Source organism: Rhinopithecus bieti, unplaced genomic scaffold (genome assembly GCF_001698545.2).
Source record: "Rhinopithecus bieti isolate Rb0 unplaced genomic scaffold, ASM169854v2 scaffold_50935, whole genome shotgun sequence".
Taxonomy (NCBI): Eukaryota; Metazoa; Chordata; class Mammalia; order Primates; family Cercopithecidae; genus Rhinopithecus; species Rhinopithecus bieti.
In genome coordinates this window covers 18,818-41,464 of record NW_016820088.1, presented here as the reverse complement: position 1 = coordinate 41,464, position 22,647 = coordinate 18,818, and the positions used below count along the sequence as shown (strand labels likewise).

General features: G+C 37.1%; 1 protein-coding gene across 1 annotated transcript; it reads right to left on the bottom strand.

Annotated features, from left to right (window-relative positions):
- Positions 1-11,849: 11,849 nt before the first annotated feature.
- On the bottom strand, positions 11,850-12,133 carry LOC108520151 (40S ribosomal protein S29). Its single transcript, XM_017859420.1, has one exon. The coding sequence runs from the start codon at positions 12,102-12,104 to the stop codon at positions 11,934-11,936; it is 171 nt and encodes a 56-aa protein (XP_017714909.1). The 5' UTR covers positions 12,105-12,133; the 3' UTR covers positions 11,850-11,933.
- Positions 12,134-22,647: the final 10,514 nt, after the last annotated feature.

The window sequence follows — 22,647 nt, the reverse complement described above, 5'->3', positions numbered from 1 at the left end:
ACATTACTCAGTATTGGGGAAGGTCTCTTAGAAAGTCTCTACCGTTGGCAACCAGGATGTTTGCGGTTAAAGTGCTTTGTTTCTTTCAGGCCTAATCGGTCGATTTTGTGAGAGGAAGGGTCTGTGGTGGCGCAGCTTCCAGGCTGAGTGTAGCTAGTCCATTAGGAGTTAGCGAGGAAAAACCGGGAGGGATCCCTGTTCTGTTCTCGCTGTCTCAATTGCATACAAGGGATATTGTTGTCTCAATATCCCTTGTACCGGCGGAGGATCTTGACTTCATGAGTAGTCCTGGTTCTTGGCATTTTGAACAAATAATTGGACAAAACACACAAACAAAGCAACAAAAGAATGAAGCAAGGAAAGCACAGATTTATTGAAAGGAAAGTAAACTCCACAGAATGGGAGTGAGCTCAAGCAAGCAGCTCAAGAGTGCTGGTTACAGGATTTTGTGGCATTTAAAAATACCCTCTAGAGGTTTCACATTGGTTACTTGGTTACACCTTATGTAAATGAAGGAGTGGCCCATGACCAGTCTGATTGGTCGTGGGAGGCAACCAATCAGAGGCTGAAGAGAAGTTAGGAAGTTACACATAAAGGCTTGGCCCCTGACCAATCTGATTGATTGCAGGAGGGGGCCAATCAGAGGTACTTACCATTTTTCACAGGGAAAATGGAAAATAGGGGTGAGAGGGCAGGGACTTCCAAAAGAAGTAGGCTCTAATCCTTTTGTTACTTGAGCATGGAGAGGTCGGGTTTTCCTTTTGATTCGGTTCTAGGAAATCCGACTGACTTGGCCCTAGGTTCTCTGCCTCCAGACCCTATTCTCCTGCCTCAAGGCTAAGCATCTCCCCCACAACTGATCCCACCCAGGCACCCCTGCCAAACTGCCTCTCTGAAGGCCAACCTGTGAAATTCTCTATTCTTGCATGAAGATAAAGAGGTATATATCTAAACACAGCTGTACCTGCCAGTGAATCCTGGTACAGCCCCTTACTGGAGGTATGACATTCAATAGGTAACTTAACCATCCTGAATCTTCTTTTTCTTAACTGTGAAATTGGGCTTATAAGAGTATCTACGTTAGAGAGTAGTTGTGAGGATTAATTAAATTTAGACACTAATATTTATAAAATGTAAAATATGACATTGCCAGAGTAAAGACTAGCACTCTGTAAGATATCATAAAGTTTACCAGTAGTGACCTTGTACAGCACTCCATTCAGTCCTGAAATCCTTTAAGGGTGCTTTAAAAAAAATTTGAAATTCTTTAAGGGTGGTGTAATGTGACCCTTACTCCCTAGGGTCACCTGTCAGTTTATCATTCATAAATTGCCAACTGAACCTTTACTCTCTTCATCTCTTCACCCTACCCCGACTTCCCTCCTTTCCCAGGATACATTCTTTTTTCACTGTCTGTAGCTTAGGCAATTAGTCATTCCTATTTATAAGAATATCCCGTTGATGAAGCTGGAAATAATTTCAGGGTGACATGAAGGGAGAGAAATACCTTAGTTCCCTTCTGCTTGTACTATCTTTTGTGAAAACGTAACAGCAATTTAGTTAACAAAAGAGTTGAGGTATGAAAAATCCTTCTTAGACTTTCATGATTATTAAGAGCTAGTGATTTTTCAGTATCTCTCTGCCTAACATTAATCAGCTCTAGTGTGTGGGTTTTGCCAAAATTCTCTGATTCTTTTTTGGTTTTGGGGTCTTTTTTTAAGAGACAAGATATTTCGCTGTCACCCAGGCTGGAGTGCAGTGGTACTATCACAGCTCACTGCGGCCTCAAACTCCTGGGCTCAAGTGATCCTCCTGCCTCAGCCCTCTGAGTAGCTGGGACTATGGCGCATGATACCACTCCAAGTTAATTTTGAAAAATTATTTGTAGTGGTCTTGCTTTGTTTCCCAGGCTAGTCTCGATCTCCTGGCTTCAAGCAATCCTCCCTGTTTGGCTTCCCAAAGTGCTGGGATTACAGATGTGAAACACTATACACGGGCCTAGTCCCTGATTCTTATCTCTGGCATATGGAGTAGGAGCCTGAGATTGCCTTTTTTGTTGTTCACTTAAACTACAGCACAATCTACGTCCCACCAAGAGGGAAGAATAAGCGTCCTTGAAGATGATGAACAGATGAGAGGATCCATTCTGTCCAAATTTATATTTCCTAATTGTTATGAATATTTAAATAAGAGAATTTTGTGAACAGATTAGAACAGTGCTAACATGCTTGGTGGTTGACCCATTTCCGTTATCCTTGTGCAACGTTCTAGGTTGAGGCAATAGGGAAGTTATATGTACACTTATGCCTTCATATTCAGTCTCCTAAACCTTACATCCAGAGTTGGTGTTTTATAATGATGAAAGCTTAAGAAAGATTTTAGCATCTTAAATTTGGGGAGGCTAAACCATTGTCATTTTTGTATTGCTGCTTTTATTCATCATATTAGAATGTTAACAAAATTGGTTGGCAAGATATTTTTGTGAAATGATGCCACATCAAAATGAAATGAACTGGAAACTTAAAACTTATATAAAAACTAGGGGAAAAGGCTGCTACATTTCTTTAAAATTGTCCTTTACAAAAAATAAAATTTCTGATTTTATAAAATAAAAACACTAACATTTTACACTTATTTGTAATTATTGCATTTTTTACACGTGTGTATTTCATTTCTGTTACAATTAAATAAATAATCAAAATGCAAATATTTTTCCCTCTGCTTTTAGAGCTCTATTGCATTACAGATAGACTTCAGAAATAGCCTTGTTTCTCTAGAGAAGAAAACTTATTCCATTCAAGAATGCAACTATTATTGTAACACATGCATATTTTTAGCTGATCGGAAATATAAATATGTAAGCCTGACCTTAAAGTCAATTGTATTTACTTTATAATCACCAAAAACATTAGAAAAGAAATTGATTTACAATAAATTCACACTTTGTATTATTTTTAAAGAGGGAAACATAGATAGATAGTTAATCCTTCCAGATTCTGATGTGATATTGAACATCCTCTGTTCCAGATGTTTTATGTATGTATGTGTGTTATTTATCTTTCTTTGGCCTCCCTTGACTATTTGTCTCAACATTACATGCCAGCGGCTTTTTCTCTTGCTTGAGGGCAAATAGCATATTGTTCATGTTGATCATGGTGAATGCTTGTTTTCTCATTATAAAATAATTTCCTAGTCATCAGCATCCCCACAGACTCTGTAGAACTGTCCTTGTTTTACACAGCAATGACATAGGACTGCACTTCCTTGAAAACTTGCGTAAGGCTAACTAGAACAAAATCACTTGCAAAGAAATTAAATGGTAGGAATTTAAACCAACTATCAGTCACTTTCCTAACTCATATGAATGGGTAAGAAGGGTGCAGATAAAATAAACATGACAAGGTCAATCTTGTTTCTAAATCCAATGAGTTCTCCCAATCAAATTTGAGGTTACAGAGCAAGAATTGAAATGAAACAGCAGAGGAGCAGAATACCAACAAATTGCAAATCCTAGGTCTCTAGGCAAGATGTTGAATGAAGCCAACTGGTAGGAGAAGGCCTGATATCAGAGAACAAGCTTGAGCTTTGAAGTCAGATATACTGCACTTACATTTGAATTCTAGCTCTACTGTTTCTTAGCTTCAACTGAAGTATATTACTTAAATTCTCCAAAGTCTTGGTTTCTTTACGTGCATAAAGATAGTAATACCTGTCTCCAAAGCATTTGAATAATTGAACTGGAAAATGTGGATAAAATACCCAGCACACTATCTCCGGGATGCTGTAGGTATTCCAGTATTTGTTCCTTTCTGTACTTCTCCTCTCAGGAAGTGGCATTAATTCCTGCAATCTGTTTTTTCCAGAAATACCAGAACTCCTTCTATCAGAATTCAGCTAGTGCCGAATTAATGTTAGGTCCTGCCATAAAGCGGTTTTATCATTTCCTAAATTCCCTTTAAGTATGTATGTGAGGGAGTAGTATCTTGCCTCCATTTACTCTATTTTCAGAGATTCCGCATGTAAGGCTGTGGGGGAAACACATAAAATAGTGAAATTTCAATTTGCAGGGAACAAAATAACAGAAAATATTTCTTTGAGACTCTTCAATGTTATCCATCAAAAAGTCACTGGTTTGTTTTCAAAGGAAATTGCCTTTTTTTTTCCTTTGTGGAATAAGTTATGAAAGTGCTCCTTGATAACTGCCAGTAATACAGAACTTTTCCATCATTAGAAATTCCACAGAATTATTAGACAACTTCAATTATTATATAAATAAACAAAATCTTTAGAGTGGGCTAAGATGGCCACCTTAGAAAAGAATTATAGCACTTATTAAGAAGCAGTAATAAGACAAGTATTTGAAGAACTATCAGTTTGCAGCTGCATTAAAAAAGACAGCTCTGTACTTACCTTTATAGGAATGAACAGAGATTTTCATTTATTTTTAAATTGAGTGTACATTTGGATAACACATTTGTATTCTACTCATGACTTTGCCAGCAGTAGGACCTTAGAAATGTTTACTGATTTTCTGGTTGATTCTGTTTCTACTTAAATGAGCAGTAAGATAATCAAGTTCCTTCTAACTCATGGAAGATGCCCAATAAATGGTAATATGTATATATGTATACCAATAGAACTAAAGTCATTATCTTCTTCAATTCTGACAAAAGGCTACAGATTATTCTTTTGTGTGCAAATTTATGGGACACATGAAAAAATTTGTTATATGTATATAATATGTTGTGGTCAAATCAGGGGCTTCAGGGTGTCCGTCACCTGAGTACAATACATTTTTGTTACGTATAGTCATCCTACTCTGCAACAATCATTGAATTTATTTGTCTTACTGTATGTTTGTACCCTGTAACCCACTTCTCTTCATTCCTATCCCCCCTGCTCACCCTTCCCAGTCATGTTATCTATTTTTCCACTCTCTACCTCTGTTTCATTTTTCTAGCTCCCACATCATGAGTGAGAGCATACAATATTTGTCTTTCTGTTCCTGGCTTATTTCATTAAGACATTGACCTCCAGGTCCACTCATGGTGCTGTGAATGGTATGATTTTATTTTATTTTTTAACTGCTGAATAGTTTGATTAAGTAGTAATAGTGGATCCAATATTGGAAATCAGGACAACTACCTTCTTTTATTCTATGGAACTGTGAGTAAATTGCAGAACAAGCAAGATGATAGGCACAGATGTTATCAGAATGTTCTAGCTTGGTTTGTAGCCCCACCAGGGGCAAGTGTGAAGTTAGCGAGAGTTCTAGACTTCATGCAAAGCAATGTTGTCAGGTAGCCATTTCACATGATGGTCGTGTACGGTGATAAGGAGGGATATTACACATAAAAGCAAGACAGCACTCAGCTGTTAAATTTATTCCTGCTGATTTTTGTTCTTCACTACAGCTTGTTGAGGTTGTTTTGGATGTTGGCCCTGGTTTTCATTTAAATTCAAACTGCATGTGGCTTTCATATCTTTATCCAGTTTTTGATCAAGACAAAGCCAAACATGCCTCCTGAAGAGAGGTCCCATAGTGAAATCTATTACAAAACACTTAGTGGATATGGTTCACAATGAGCTGTAAAGTGTGCTATTCATATTTATAGTGTACTTAGAAGTCCATTTAAAAAATCTAGTTCACAAAGTTGCAATAATTTTTTTCTAGTTGAAATAATTTGTGTTGTAATACATAGTATCATTCACTTGTTTGGAATCTGAAAAAGAAAGGACGATGGTAACCAAGCTTCAGAAACAACAAATTTCAGAAGAATGTCTGCCTTATTTGTCAATGTTATCCTTGGTTTCCAGCATAGTATCTCACACACACAGTTGCTCAAATAATACTTATGAAATAATTATTGTTTAAAACCACAAAATTAGTTGTTCTAGTCATTACACACAGATTTGTTCTTTTTATATATGATTTTCATCAAATATACCATGCCATGGCATGGAAGATGCCATGCCATATTTGATGAAACTAACTAGTTCATAGCAGAAATTCCTATAAAAACAATTTTGTGAAGGAAATCTAGTGTGGACCACACTATGCACTTACCTATTTTTTTTTTTTTTTTTTTTTTTTTTTTTTCAGTAGAGACAGGGTTTCACCATGTTGGCCAGGCTGGTCTTGAACTCCTGAGCTCAAGTGATCCACCCTCCTCGGCCTCCCAAAGTGTTAGGATTACAGACTTGAGCTACCACGCCCAGATTGCACTTAACTGTCTTTTTACATCTGAGTTATGAGTCCTGGACTCACAGACCTTCATTATGCTTCAAAACAATTTACTTGTAGAAGTAACCATTAGCATACCAGTTGTTTTACACATATTCTGTCAACCAGTCATCTAGATTTTCCACTAAGGTAGATACTATTCTGATCGTGTTACACACATAAGTAAAATGAAGCTCAAATAGTTTGTTTTTGCCAAATTCTAATAGTGCCAAGTGTTATTTCTCACGATTTTTTCTTACCTCTAGGTATTGCAGTTTTCAGAGATTTTGAAGGGTGAAGATGAAAATAAGTAGGTAAAATAAATTCTTCATTAGTCAAGTTTTCCAAACTTAGAAATGTCTATATAGTGGGGTCGAAAAGGGGAATCCTAGGTAAAATAGGAATTTGGAAAATAAAATTTAGTTCATTAGTAAATCTAGTATCTCTGCCTCAAAGAATGAGGTTATCATGACAAAAAATATACGAAATTCTTAGCAATTATTACCAAATTCATAAGATAAATTTCATCTTGCAATCAGTATCCAAATAATTCAAATTTAAAAGAAAATAAAAGCTAATATGTAAATAATTTCCCCAGTGTCTCTTTTGTCTTTACAAAATGAAATTGGTTCCCATACATGTATTCATTTTCCTATTATTAGGAACAATCACTTAGAATGATGTTTTTACTATTATAAGAATGATCATATTGTGATATATGTGAGTTTTGAAAACAACATCCCTAGAGGAACCATCTTAATGGAGTGTTTCAAAGTGTTTAACATAGTGCCTGCTATATGTGTGCATGTAAATAGATGCACTTTTTTGTAGCGAAGTCACAATTGGAGAAGTGAATGCTGGAGAAATACTAGTAAAATTACAAGAAAATTAGCATGCATGTCTCTCAGTTAAATGAGCATGCAATGTGGAAAAGGGGGTCACATTAGTTAATTCATTGACTTTCAAATCACTCACTGATTAGATACTCTGAATTCAATAAAAGTTGGATTTGAAAATATTTTAATCGAGTGTTACTGGTTGGCTAGAATTGGCTACATAACACAGATGATTCTCACTATTAGATAACAGGATATTGTTAAAAAAATGATCACACCTTTATTATCTGTGACATTTTGTGATGCAGATGTTGCATTCTTATGCAAAATGCAATAGATAATTGTTATAAAATACTATAATGAAATTAGGCTGATTATTCTATTTGATTTAAAATGTCATATAGTAAAGGTTATTTTCACTCACGAAGATTAAATGTGTGTGGCCATATGTTAGAATAATCTTTTGAATTGAAAATATACTCAGCTGCAAATTGTCAACAAACTCAGAAATATCCAAAGAAAAATCGCTTTCTTTTTTATTTGCCAAAGCATCTTCTTTCAATTAAAATGTCATTATGTTACACTCATGGATGACACTCCATTATGACAAATCTCGTATAGGAAATAGTAAATTATTCTATATATAAATTTGATGGCATTTTGATATGAAAATGTGTAAAATCTATCAATACCCCAGAAATAGAACATCAACAAAGAGGATTATTGGTCCACCCAAATAATAATGTAACCATTCAGAGGATAATGTTTTCCAATTGCAATTACATGCTCTAATTTTAAAGGGGCTATCATTTACAATGATTTGGCAGATTTGGCTCGTATTTCTTTCAGAAATTCATTTCTTCATTATGCTTCAAAACAATTTATGGTGCATTTATGTTGGGGAAGATAATTTGCTTATTTTATTGTGAGTGGAAATCAGTAATTACATACAATCCCATTTTCTCCAGACATAAAATTAATTCATGGTAGTAATTTTATACAGAATATTAGCTGGCATTAGTTATGATGAAAATGTAACTGTGGTAAATGCCTCTATTATAACTGAATTTCCTTGGACTTGATGGAAAAAGAAATGTTGACTTAGTAATAACAATTCCATAATGTTGTGGCAAGCCTATGGATCATTTGTCCTACTAGCAGTATGTGGGAAATTATTACTGCCAACACTCTGGCTTTGGATATGACTGAGTTTGAATCCAGACTTCTCTATTTCTGTGTTATGCAACTTTGAGCAAGTAGCACAGCTTGTGCAAGCCTTAGTTTTGTCACCTGCAACATGGAAAGAATTACAATACCTGTGTCATAGCGTTCTTAGGGTTAAGCGAAAAGATACATGAGCAATTTTAGTTAGTTTCCCATATTTATGGATATAGCAGTAGTGTTTTGAAAAGTACCTGACAAATATGCATCAAAATATGTATTTATCTTCACCCAACTCTGACTAGAAGATCCTCATACTGGAGGAAAGCAGACAATAAAATAAAGGAAGGAAGAATTTTAATTTCTATAGCAATTTTGTTGGGATTTCGTTAGGAACTGGACTAGCACGTTAATAATATTATGCCTTCCAATTCATTAACATGGAATATCTCTCCAACATTTAAAGTTTTATAAAATTTCTTTATAAAATTTCTCCAGTCTTGCAAATTTTGTATAGTGGCCTTGTACATTTTTAATTAAAAGTAATGGTACATGGTTTATAATTTGTTATGCTGTTGTATATGCCAATTTGATTCGATTTGCTAATTGTTCATTGCTAGTGCATATAAATAACATTGATGTATCATCATTGTAGTCTGCGGTGTTCATTAATTCACTTGTTAGCTCTAGTAATTACTTTAGAATTTCTTTAAGATTTCTACATGTGCAGAAAAGAACATTTTATGTTGCCTTTTTTTACCTTTATACTTTTAATGTTTATGTTCTTTATTTTTCTGGTTATTATTGCACTGGGTAGGACCTCCAGAACAATGCTAAGTAGCACTGGTCAGGGCAGCCCATCTTACCTCACTCCTCATGTTAGAAAGAAATTATTTGTCTTTCAATATTAAGTATGATATTAGCAGGATTTTCACAAAGGGCCTTATCTAACTAAGGAAGTTCTCTTGTTTCGCCCTAGTTTGTTGGGAAATTTTATCATGAATGCAGGTAAAATTTTGTCAATGCTTTTCCTGCATTTATTGACATAATCATATGTTTTTCTCCTTTATTTTGTTAATGTGGTGAATTACATTAATTGATTCTCAAATGTTAAACCAGTCTTTCATTTAGGGATAAACACAACTTTATCATCATATATTTTCTTCTTTCCTTCTCATATATTGTTACAAATATTTTGTTATTTGTGTCTGAGGATACTGGTTTGGATTTTTATTTTCGTGTTAGGTCCTAGTCTAGTTTACTTATCAAGGTTATGTAGACCTTATAAAATGAATTAGAAAGAGTTCCATCCTCCAGTATTTTCCAAAAGACTTCAAGATTGATGCTATTTCTTCCATTAATGTTTTCTAGAATTCAACAGTGAAACCATCTGTCCCTGAAGGCTTCTTTGTGGGAAGAGTGTTAATTACAAAAATATAATAGATTTAGCAAATATAGAGTTATTTTAATTATGTTTCTTCTTGTGTCTATTAACTTGTGTTTTTCAAAAAATGGTCTTTTTGTATGAGTTGTCAGATTTATAACCATCAACTTGTTTATAATGATAGTACACGTACTGATGCTACCTCTTTCTTTTCTGATAACTGTGCTTCTTTTAAATCTTTTTTACCCTTGGTCATTATAGTTATGGGCTACTTAAGTTTATTTTATATCAATCTATTTTATATTTTGGAGAAGGAGGCAATATTTCTATACCACTAATAATTAGTTTCATTGCTTTTCCTCTATGTTTGACTGTTTCTGTTTCTTTAATTTTCCCTCTAATCATTATTATTTGCTTTTATTTGTTTTGAGTCAATTAGATCATGTTTATGGGTTTTTTAATGATAGACATTTGTATAATTGGTTATATGCCTTTCTTCTCTCCTAATACAAGCAAGTGATGCTACAATTTTTTCTCTATACACTATGAGAGTGGTACCCTACATATTTTTATATGCTATATTTTAATTGTCATTCAATTCTAAGTATTTTCTAATTATTTTTAGCTCTCGTTTTAACCATAAGTTATTTATGAGCATGATTTGATTTCCCAATGTTTTTTATTTCTAATTTAATTCTGTCTTAGAATACATACTATATGATGTCAAACTTTTGAAATTCAATGAGACATGCTTCAAAATATGGTCTATCATTGTGAATGTTCCATGTGCTCTTGTGAAATGTATGTTCATATTGGTTGTACATAGTATTCTATAAAAATCAACTAGGTTCTTAGTTATATTTGAATGGCTAAATCCTTATTGAACTTTAGTCTACATTTTCTATTAATTACTGACTGTGGAGTGTCTGTCTTCTTGATGAATTAACCTTTATCATTACCAAATGCCTTCTTCTCTGATAATAAGCCTTTCCTCTGGAGGTCTACTTTGTTTGATACACACATAAGTGTACCTGCTTTTCCTTACTATTTCCATTGCTTTCCTTTAACTATTTACTAGTAGAATAAACGGCACCTCTTGTGAACAGTATATAGTTGGGTCTCCCTTTTTTACTTAATCTGAGAATCTCTGTCTTTTATTAGACTTGCATTGAATTTTTGTATAATCAATGATATGCTTTTGTTTATGTCTACCATTATGTGATTTTAAATTTAGTATTTTTGTCCCATCTGTCCTTATTTTATCCTTCTTCTGAATTTTTTTGGGGTTAACTAAGTACTTTGTTTTCCTTGATCTTCATCTTTTTGTTTAACTTTTATTTTAAGGGGTTCAAGTGCAGGTTTGTTACGTAGGTATACCTGTGTCATAGGGGTTCCTTTTATAGATTATTTCACTGTCCAGGTATTGAACCTAGTACCCATTAGCTGTTTTTCCTGATCTTCTCCCTCCTCCCACCTTCCACCTTCTAAAAGGCCCCTGACTTTTTCAGTTTTATTTAACTTTCAGCTGCACATCTAGGGATTATAATAATCAGTGTTAATATCTACGGTGTACTATGTTGTGAATTTACCACTTCACCTATAAGAATTTTAAAATAGCCGGGCGCGGTGGCTCAAGCCTGTATGGGAGGCCGAGACGAGCGGACCACGAGGTCAGGAGATCGAGACCATCCTGGTGAACATGGTGAAACCCCGTCTCTACTAAAAAAAATACAAAAAACTAGCCAGGCGACGTGGCGGGCGCCTGTAGTCCCAGCTACTCGGGAGGCTGAGGCAGGAGAATGGCGTAAACCCGGGAGGCGGAGCTTGCAGTGATCTGAGATCGCACCACTGCACTCCAGCCTGGGCAACAGAGCCAGACTCCGTCTCAAAAAAAAAAAAAATTATTAAAATAATAAGCCTCAATTTCTAATTATCTTCCTTTCTGTTTCAGTTATTTTCTACTCTATTACACTTATTATACATCCCAAATACTTTACTGTTATTTTGTTTTAAACAATTACCTTGTAAATATTATTTTAAATGGGAAAAGAGTAGTCTGCAGGACTTGCACACAAATTCTCAGTTTGCTTTCTCTTCTTTCAATTATGTGAATACGATAGTATCAGTTATTAGTTTCCTTTAAGCTGAAAACTTACTTTAGCATTTTTTAAACTTCCTTTTATTGGTGCCAAATTATGTCAGTTTTTTGTTTTGTTTTGTTTTGTTTTGTTTTGTTTTTTTCTTCTTCAAATGTTTATTTTATGTACAAAGAACTATCATGGTTTTTCACTGAGTAGATGCCTTGGATAATCCTTTGAAGGAAGATCATTTAGTCCAACTTAATGAAACCGATATCCTTCGCGTACTGACGGAAACACTGGCGGCACATATTGAGGCCATATTTCCGGATCAGACCGTGCCGGTTTGAACACACGCGACAAGAGCGAGAACCCTGGCCGAATTTTCGAGGGTGGCTCCAGTACAGCTGCTGGTGACCCATCCTGCTCTCAGAAGTGCAACGAGGTAAAAGGCTGTTTTTTGACAGAGTTTCACTCTTTTGCCCAGGCTGGAGTGCAGTGGTGCGATTGACTCACTGCAACCTCCGACCCTGGGGTTCAAGCAATTGTCCTGTCTCAGCCTCCCAAGTAGCTGGGATTATAAGCGCCTGCCACCATGCCTGGCTAATTTTATTTATTTTTACTTTTGTTTTTTGAGTCTCGCTCTGTCGCCCAGGCTGGAGTGCAGTGGCCGGATCTCAGCTCACTGCAAGCTCCGCCTCCCAGGCTTACGCCATTCTCCTGCCTCAGCCTCCCACGTAGCTGGGACTACAGGCGCCCGCCACCTCGCCCGGCTAGTTTTTTGTATTTTTTTTAGTAGAGACGGGGTTTCACCGTGTTCACCAGGATGGTCTCGATCGCCTGACCTGGTGATCCGCCGGTCTCGGCCTCCCAAAGTGCTGGGATTACAGGCTTGAGCCACCGTGCCCAGCCTTTTGTATTTTTTAGTAGAGACGGGTTTCACTGGGTTAGCCAGGATGGTCTTGAACCTCCGACTTCGTGATCCGCCCGTCTCGGCCTCCCAAAGTGCTGGGATTACAGGCTTGAGCCACTGCGCCCGGCCGCCTGGCTAATTTTTATATTTTTAATAGAGACGTGGTTTTGCCATGTTGTCCAGGCTGGTCTCGAACTCCTGACCTCAGGTGATCCACCCACCTCAGCCTCCCAAAGTGTTAGGATTACAGGCATGAGCCACCACACCCGGCCTTTATCAGCTCTTAAACTAAAAATGTTTTTATTTTGCCTACATGGTTAATGCCATTTTCTCTGACCAAATAACTAAAGAACAATTTTTTATTTTTAGCAATTTAAACTTTGTTAGCTCCCTGTTGCATTGTTCTGATGAAACATTATCACCCATTCTTATCGATGGACCCTAAGGTATTTTTGTTTTCCTTCATTGAGTTGTTTTATGATTTCATCTCTTTGGTTTTCGGCAACGTAAGCAATAATGTGCTTAGGTTTGTCCTTTTTTATATATTTATTTATACTGGTTGGGGCTTGTTTTGTTTCTTAAATCTGTAGGTTAATATTTCTATAAGGTTTGGAGACTTTTTTATTTCCACCTGCCTTTACTTCAACTTTGAGTTTATGGATATCTTTTTATACATTATTAAATCCATCTTTTCTGTTGAATCTTTGAACATATTCACATAGCTGCTTTAAGTCACTACTCTGCTAATTCCTACAATAGCATAACGACTCAGTATGTTTCTATTCACTGTTTTCTCCTGGGTATGTGTTACAGATATTTAAACTGCACTGTGTGTATCTGGATTTCTTTTTCAAGAACCTTCATTTTTGTTCTGTCAAGCATTTCACTTACTGTTTGATTAGCTTAATTATACTCAAGCTAGTTTTAAGTTTTAGTAGGAATCATCTAGAGTTACTCTTATTCTAAGGCTACATCAGCTCTTTAAAGGCTTTTCTGGGATTTTACTTGAATGACTGGGTGTTCAGTGATGTCTCTTTATATGGTTGATTATAAATTCCAATTATTCGCAGTGATACAGAGGAGGGTGAAGCAGGGAAGTGCTGGGAAGAGGAAGGCATGGTACCTGGCTGGGGCTCCACCCCTGGGCCTGTGCCCACAGACCTAGGTGAGGGCAGGCCCTCCTGACTTCTCGCCCAAATGTTGCATTTCCCAAGACCACCCTGGCCCATCACGCCTCCATCCTCTGCCTATAAAAAACCTGAGACCCTAGCAGGCAGACACATAGGTGGCTGGACTTCAAGAGAAGCATATTAGCAGAGGAACAAACGGGCAGCTGGATGTCAAGAGGAACACACCCATATAGGAGCACATGGGCTTGCCGGCAGGCCATCAACTGGAGTCAGGAGGCAGAGGCGGAGTTTAGCCCGGGCTGTTGGGGAAGAGTCAGGTAATGGGGTGTGATGAAACTGTGTCTGGAATTGGTTCCTTCTGGTCGGTTCTTGGTCTGGCTGACTTCAAGAATGAAGCCGCGCACCCTTGCAGTGAGTGTTAAAGTTCTTAAAGATGGTGTGTCCGGAGTTTGTTCCTTCAGATGTTCAGATGTGTCTGGTGTTTATTCCTTCTAGTGGGTTTGTGGTCTTGCTGACTTCAGGAGTGAAGCTGCAGACCTTCACTGTGAGTGTTACAGCTCTTAAAGGCAGCATGTCTGGAGTTGTTCATTCCTCCCGGTGGGTTCGTGGTCTTGCTGGCTTCAAGAGTGAAGCTACAGACCTTCCTGGTGAGAGTTACAGCTCATAAAAACAGTGTGGACTCAAACAGTGAGCAGCAGTAATATTATAAACAGCAAGAGAGCAAACCCTCCTCCATGTGGAAGGGGACCCCACTGGGTTACTGCTGCTGGCTTGGATGGCCTGTTTTTATTCCCTTATTTGGCCCCACCCACATCCTGCTGATTGGTCTAATTTACAGAGAGCTGATTGGTCCATTTTACAGAGTGCTGATTGGTCCATTTTCACAGAGTGCTGATTGGTGCGTTTTCAAACCTTTAGCTAGACACAGAGTGCTGATTGGTGCACTTACAATCCTTTAGCTAGACAGAAAATTTCTCCAAGTCCCCACCTGACCCAGAAGCCCAGCTGGCTTCACCTCTCAAAGCAATTTCCCTCTGTCTCCCTGATCTGCTGAGAGCTACTTCCATGCAATAAAATCTTGCACTCATTCTCTAAGCCCACATATGATCAGATTCTTTCAGTATACCAAGGGAAGAACCCCAGGTTACAGAAAGCCTTCTGTCCTAGCGATAAGGCAAGGGTCTAACTGAGCTGACTTTGACACAAGACACCTATGGATGGCTAAACTAAAAGAGCATCCTGTAACACACGCCCACTGGGGCTTCAGCTGTAAGCATTCACCCCTACACACTGCCGTGGGTTTGGAGCTCCGCAACCTGCCTGTCTTATGCTACCCTAGAGATTTGAGCAGCGGGGCACTGAAGAAGCAAGCCACTCCCCCATCGCACGCCCTGCGAGGGAGACAAGGGAACTTTTCCCTTTTCACCTGCACTATTTGACCTTCATTAAAAAGCTCTTTTCTGCCAGTCTTCCCAGAGTCTCACCTCGAAAGTACAAATTAGTATTCAGCAAAGCCTGAAGAAAAGCACTATGCAGATATTTGTGACTGCTTCCCTTCCCCACAAATTTCTGTTTAACAGCTCCAAATTCTGATCTCTTTTTTTCCTGCCCAGTGAGACTATTGTTCTCTGCTTGACCACTACTCCCCTATGACAAAGTTTGGAAAAAGCCTTCAGACGGACAGAATATAGGGTAGATGTTGAGCTTTTATCACGTACAGAATTTCCCTTCTTTCTGTTGTCCAATGCCTACAAATAGCTGCTTCATATAATTTATCCATCAGTATAGTAAGTAGTTTTATGGTTGGAGTATATGTAGGCTATCGGTAACTGTGTCTTCACCAGAATTGGAAATCCATTTTAGTTGTATTTACTTCCCATTAAATTTTGTGGAACCTATTCACCATGTCCGAAGTAATAGCCTTCCTAAGGAAGTCTCCCTGTGTTTATAGAAGCAGAAGAAATAGATTACTTGGCCAACATGGATACATTTTCTTATAAGCATCAGTGCAGCAGGTATGAGATATTTGTATAGCTTAAAAGTACAAAGAATCTTTAAACTTGGTAAAATGAAGCCTCTATATTGCTAAATGATGTGTCAGGACATATTTAGTGGGTGAGAGACAGATCTGAGATAATAACTTTGGGCAGGGCGCGGTGGCTCATGCCTGAAATCCCGGCATTTTGGGAGGCCAAGGCCGGTGCATCACCTTAGGTCAGGAGTTCGAGACCAGCCTGACTAACATGATGAAACCCCGTCTCTACTAAAAATACAAAAATTAACCGGACATAGGGGTGGGTGCCTATAATCCCAGCTACTTGGGAGGCTGAGGCAGGAGAATCGCTTGAACCCAGGAGGTGGAGGTTGCAGTGAGCCGAGATCCCACCATTGCACTCCAGCCTGGGCAAGAGAGCAAGACTGTGTCTAAAAAAAAAAAAAAGAGGGGAACCTTAATCTTCTGGTCTGTATTTAGGGTGGAAGAATAGTAGGAAATAGCATGGGGTGAAGTTTTTAAAGAACTGTAGTGTCTCAGAGGATTTTGTTTAAATGTATCTCATTTAACACAATGCTCTGTCTCTCTTAGAGATGGTTAAGATAATGTTACACCATTTAAATGTCTGATCACAAAAGAAAGAAAAAACTACTGAAGTTTTCTAGACTATCTGTTCCCCAAAAGCCTTTTCTAGGGGACATTTTGTTGTTGTTAAATGTATCCATCATCACATGTATTTACCAAGATATTTGTGAATGCAGAGTTGAGTCATTTTTTTAATGATCAGTGTGTGCAATGGTAAAAGCAAAAGGTTACTTCAGGACTTTTCATTTCTTCATCCATTTAATATTTTTGAAAAGTACTAATGAGCAATTGGAGTTAATTGTCAATTACAAATAAATGTATTTCTTCAAAGGAAAAAATTATTCTGAAATCACATGCTCCCATTATAAAATGTTTTCTTGTTCCCCTTGAGAAGAGCTGATTTACATAATATTTTAACTATCATAGTTTTCTTACATTTAGGTATAAAATTCCCATGCTAGAGTTCTGAATGTGTAACATTAAAAGGCTTGAAATCCATTTCTTTTTCTTCTTCTTTTTAAGTTGCTAACTGTGAAGATATAAGAAACAGACTGGCACTAACCGCTCCAATGTTTTGCTTAGAAATGGAGCAATGGACTGCACAATGCAGCCCATTCATGTTGGCCAAGAACTGAACTCCTCAGGGAGCCACAGAGGCAACATTTCGCTTTGTATGGTTTTTCACAAATCTTGGACCTGTATTAAATAAAATTTTGACATGGAAGCCCTTGAAAATTCCCACGCCTATTATCAGCCCAGTTCTAGCTGCTTCTAATTATCTTGCTTAACAATTTGAGGGACTTTTTTTGTTGTTGTTTCTTACGAGAAACTGCCAAACAAGAAGAGGTGGTTTAGCATGGTGATTTGGCTGGGGGAAACCATTTTTGGAATCCTCTGAGTACCTGAAACCAGACTTTATACGTTTGAAAGATGAAAAGATACCTGCAGCCTTATAGGAGGATGATTGACTCTCTTTCTATGTAACTATGGAGGAGTTTACCAAGAGCTTACCTGAAAACAGACTCTACTGTAAACAGAACTTTAAATAGCAGAACTTATGTGACCCAAGCTAAAACTTACTAGTATTTTCAAATACTATTCACATCCTTTTCCTAAAAGAAGAAAGGAATGCGCATTTTTGAAAGCCTCACAATGATATTTCTGCCATTAATATGTGCCTATAAGAATAAGATCTCAAAACTATAAGTAATTTATATTAACTAATTCTAATTCTCACAAAAAACTATCTCATGAAGTTATATCTCCACTCTTTATATAAAAATGATCAATTTCTGAGACATTAAAAAAGGTATCTAACTGAATATAGCTAATAGTGGGAGAGAACCTAGATTTAAAAAAAAAATTGGGCTATGTGATTTTGACCTGACACACTGCATATTACACATTTTTAATTAGATATCTAAGAAGACAAGCAAGCTAAATTGGCATCCTAAAACTAGCTCTTTTTCATTCTGCGTGGTTTTCCAATGTTGTATTCACCTTCACAATCAGGCTCAAAATTTTTAAATGAACATTGTCTTTTCTCCCTAACTTATTTTCTTAATCACTTCCATATTCAACGTCTCCATTCTTTGTCTCTCACAAAATAATCAATGGAATCATCTAATTGTGATACCATTTTGCTTGAACTCAGTATTTTGAGAACTCGACATTTTATCCTTGATTTTCTCTGTATTCCCTTTCCTTAAAAGATAATATAGTCCTCCTTACTCTTTGTTAGTAATTCTTAAGAATTTAATTCTAACCACTGCTACTTAACCCTTCATCATTATCTCCAAATCACGCATAAACTTACAACACAGTTTGATGTTTGCTTGTCTTTATGTGCATTTGTTTCCATTTCATTTCTAGAGTGAACCACAAGCTTTTAGCAGGTACATTTTGTATGCAAACAAAAAATACTGTATTCTAAACCCACAAGAGAGAGGGAGAAGAGAACAAAATATTTTCTGAGGGTCTATTATACTTAAGACATAGTCTAATTTCTTTCTTGTTATTATTGTATTTAATCTCCTAAAAAACATCCAAGGTAGGCATAAGGACCCTTTTATAAAAATTATGAATGTATGGCTTTAAGGTATTTAAGTACTTTGTTTATGTCATCCAGATAATAAAGGGTTGAACCCATTTTTTTAACACCAGTCCCCCTGATTCCAAAACCTGTGCTAATTCTATTATAGCAAAGAGCTTCTTCCAGATTTCTGATTAGTAGACTTTGTATTAATTCAGTTTCACAATAATAGAGGGAGTTTACAGATCCAAATATTTTGACATAGCATCATACAAATGTGTATTTCTGTTAATAAGCTCCGGAACCCTGTGAGTATAAATTAAGAACTTCAGCATGTATTGACAAATTATAATTTGGGAAAAAACATATTCTATAGAAAATGAGGAGTGTGGAAAGTAAAATTAAATAATCTATAATGTGGAACTAACATACATAACTTCAACCATATAAGTGGACTCATTACCAAAGCAGAAAATATATTCCAAATGGTCTATGTAATTTGTAAAACTACCAGGTATTTCTGCTACAAGATTATGACCATATATTCATTGAAATCTCTTTGAGTTCTTAAACCAAATGAAAAATATATATATATATATAACCTGTAACTTTAAAAGAGATTTGAAGGCATGAGATGCAGCTTGGGTAATAAATTGAAATCTTCTGTCCCTACTTATTCATTCCTCTTTATTTTCTGTGGGTAGACAAGGTTTGCCCACAGAGCTGGCCCAGTAGGCACACCTAATAACAAAAGGTTATTCTTACAGGAGTGGTTCAAATTAACTTGCAAATCGAAGGGAATTGTTACCACTAGCAAGATGAAATCAGTTTACTTATTTAGGTAAAGTTTTTGGAGCTCTGTGTTTATGTCACTAAAGAGATACAGCAATATATTTCACAATGAGAGAATGACGATGTTTAGAGGGAATAAACTCTCTTACCCTGCCATGAAAAACAGAAGGATAAAGTTGAAAATTTAGCTGATTTATCTGATATCTTTTTACATAGTACATTGTTGTCTCAGCACACTCCCACATTCATTTTCATTTAGCCAGAATTTTTGCTCTATTTTCTGTATATTTCCCCCATATCCCAATATTTACTAAAGATATGAACCAGAATTTTATATGTCTGGTTGTTTAATATAAATTAAATCTTTAAAATGTCATTACTAACAACTTTATTAAGATGTATTTCATATACCATTGTAGGTGGTAATTCAAACTGTTTAAGTCAGTACTCTTTAGTATATTCACAGAGTTGTACAATCATCAAAATCAATTTTAGAATGTTTCATTAACCCCAGAAGAAATTCTGTCAAACACAAGATGACATATCCAAGATGATGTCATAGCTAAGGTAATTGCCTAACCCATGGTCATAAAGGTTTACTCCTATGTTTTTGATAACATACGTGTGTAGAATGTGCAGGTTTGTTACATAGGTATACATGTGCCATGGTGGTTTGCTGCACCCATCAACCCTACATTTAGGTTTTAAGCCCTGCATGCCTTAGGTATTTGTCCTAATGCTCTCCCACCCCTTGCCCTCACCCCCCAACAGGCCCCAGTGTGTGATGTTCCCTACCTGCATCCATGTGTTCTCATTGTTCAACTACCACTTAAGAGTGAGAACATGTGGTGTTTGGTTTTTGGTTCCAGTGTTAGTTTGCTGAGAATGATGGTTTCCAGCTTCATCCATTTCCCTGCAAAGAACATCCTATCATTCTTTTTGATGGCTGCATAGTATTCCATGGTGTAGATGTGCCACATTTTCTTTATCCAGTCTATCATTGATGGGCATTTGGGTTCATTCCAAATCTTTAGTATTGTCAATAGTGCTGTAGTAAACATACGTGTGCATGTGTCTTTATAGTAGAATGATTTATAATCTTTTAGGTATATATCCAGTAATGGAATTGCTGGGTCAAATGGTATTTCTGGTTCTAGGTCTTTGAGGAATTGCCACACTGTCTTCCATCTTTTAAGATGTAATATTCAAAGAACATCTAGGAGAGTTGATTAAAATTAAAACCAAAAATAAATAATATTAATTGGGTATGCTAAATGGGAACCAATAAGATCACTCAATCCCACATTGTATAGAATTGAAGCTGTAACATTGGTAGGAACAAATTCTTGGTGCTAGGTCCTATGTGGAGTCTAGACTGGTGCTCATGGTAAAAGCCTGTGAGTTCCTCCCAGCCATGACTACTGGGACTTTGTACTAAAAAATATCCTTTCAAGGGGCAATTATCAGTTTTCTTTTGGATGTTAATTGAAACTACTGCAAAGACTAAAGGACATCAAATAATCTTGAAACTTGAAATACCCATGTTGTCACGGTGATGTAAGAGAAACATTCTAATGGGGCTAGCAGTACCCAGAAAAGTTTCATAAAAAAAAATGGGAGGTGGTTTACAGGGGATCATGCTGTGTGGGAAATTGCAAGAAGGAAACATTTACAAGCAGGGGACCTCCTTTCCCCTAGAGCTGACTCTGGGACTCTGTGAGGAGCTACTGGATTCTATTATCACTTGGACAGTGTCCTGTAAACAAACCAACAAAGAGCTGATTAACTTGGGGATGGCAGTTCCAAAATGAATGGATAGCATCTTGTTTGGAAGGCCACTACTATGATTAAAGAACATAAAAACAAATTATCACAGTGGGCTACATGATATGCTGTTTTTCTGACAGTGATGGAAGAACTGAACAGTAGTAGGAGCCCTTATCTTTAGGTTTTTATGATTCAGAACCAGTGACCTGGCCACACATTCGGGCAAAAGAACAATAGAAACCTGACCTAGTACAGGGGTGCCCATTTGAGGGAAAGCCCTGTGTAACTTACTGTGGGAATTTGAGGAGGGAGTCCATTAAAGTAAGACATGTCAGTCAATGCCCATCGGAACAACTCCCAGATTCGGAAGGTGGTTGGAAGTGACAAGTAGATGCTGTCATGTGCTTGTTCAGGGTGGCCACCTGGATCTGTGAGTAAGTAGGCATGTGGCACTGCAGCAGTGCCAGGGAGGGCTAGATCTAGACATGTTCCTCATGAACCCTCCGTAGCCAAAAAAATGCCAATAAGAACTGTTCTGTCAGCCAGCAACAGAGACAGGGACTGCAAATGGCTATATGGAAGATTCCCTGGAAAGGCCTTGAACATAGCTGGCAAGTGAGACTGATGCTGATAGCCTTGTAGGGCTACAAATGGGTCTTCATAGAAATAAACATTGACTCTGCACTGGATTTTGCTTACTTAGTAGTAGATCCTAATGCTCAGAGTGCTCAGTAGAATAGAAGATGCAGCTGACTTTTTTATCTTCAGAGCAAGGAGCACACTTTATAGCCCATAATGTTCAACAATGAGCAGAGAGAAATTTTCCTCAAGGTAATAGTTTGACAGAAAATTGAATGAACAAATAAAACATTGGTTATCTAAAACCAGAGGAGATATAAGCATGAAGTGATCGCTTACATACCTTCATGAGTGTGTTCTCACACTCAACAGGTGTGGGCTGAAGGGACTGTTCTTGCTAGATAAATTCCTCTCCTTTTCTGGTAGATATAGGGAAGAGAGGGTGAAAAAGGATGCTGGTATGACTATGCAATTTTTGCCAGGGAGGGAGGACACTGGTTTAATGACTATACTTCTTTTTCTTTCTTATCCCCGTCCCCTAAACTTATTTTTTTTTCCATTTGATGTAGTAGTCTCAGGACTGCAATTACAAGTGTTAGAAGCAGGTATGATTTCTAAGCAAAAAATTAAGTGCAATTTTCAACAGTAAATTTGGCTAAATAGCCCACTAGTTCTTCACCTATATAACTTACACTATTAGAATAAGAATGGAATGAGAGGGAGGTACTTGCTAGACTAATATTACTGCCTGCAATTTAGACTCCCTGTACATTCCTGAATGTGATGTCCCTTCCAATGGTGGACAATTTGCGGTCTAAAAAAAGACGGGAGAAATAGTAGCTGAAAATAAAAGAATAAATAAATGGGTTATGTAATGAGGGAAATCCAGTATTACATTAATATCTCTAAAGAGACTCAGAGCAAAAGATGATGTTGTCTTTGAGTTCAATTATACCGATGCCTGAAAGAGTGAACTGTAAGTTTGCTGAGACGACTCCTGCCTTTGGCTTTAGAATGGGTTTTATTTTGTTTAGGCTGCTGTAACAAACCGTCTTAAACGGGGTGATTTATAAACAGGAATTTATTTCTCACAGTTCTGGAAGCTGGGAAATCTAAAATCAGGGTGCCAGCAGATTTGGAGCCTGGTGAGAACTTGCTCTTTGTTGCATAGATG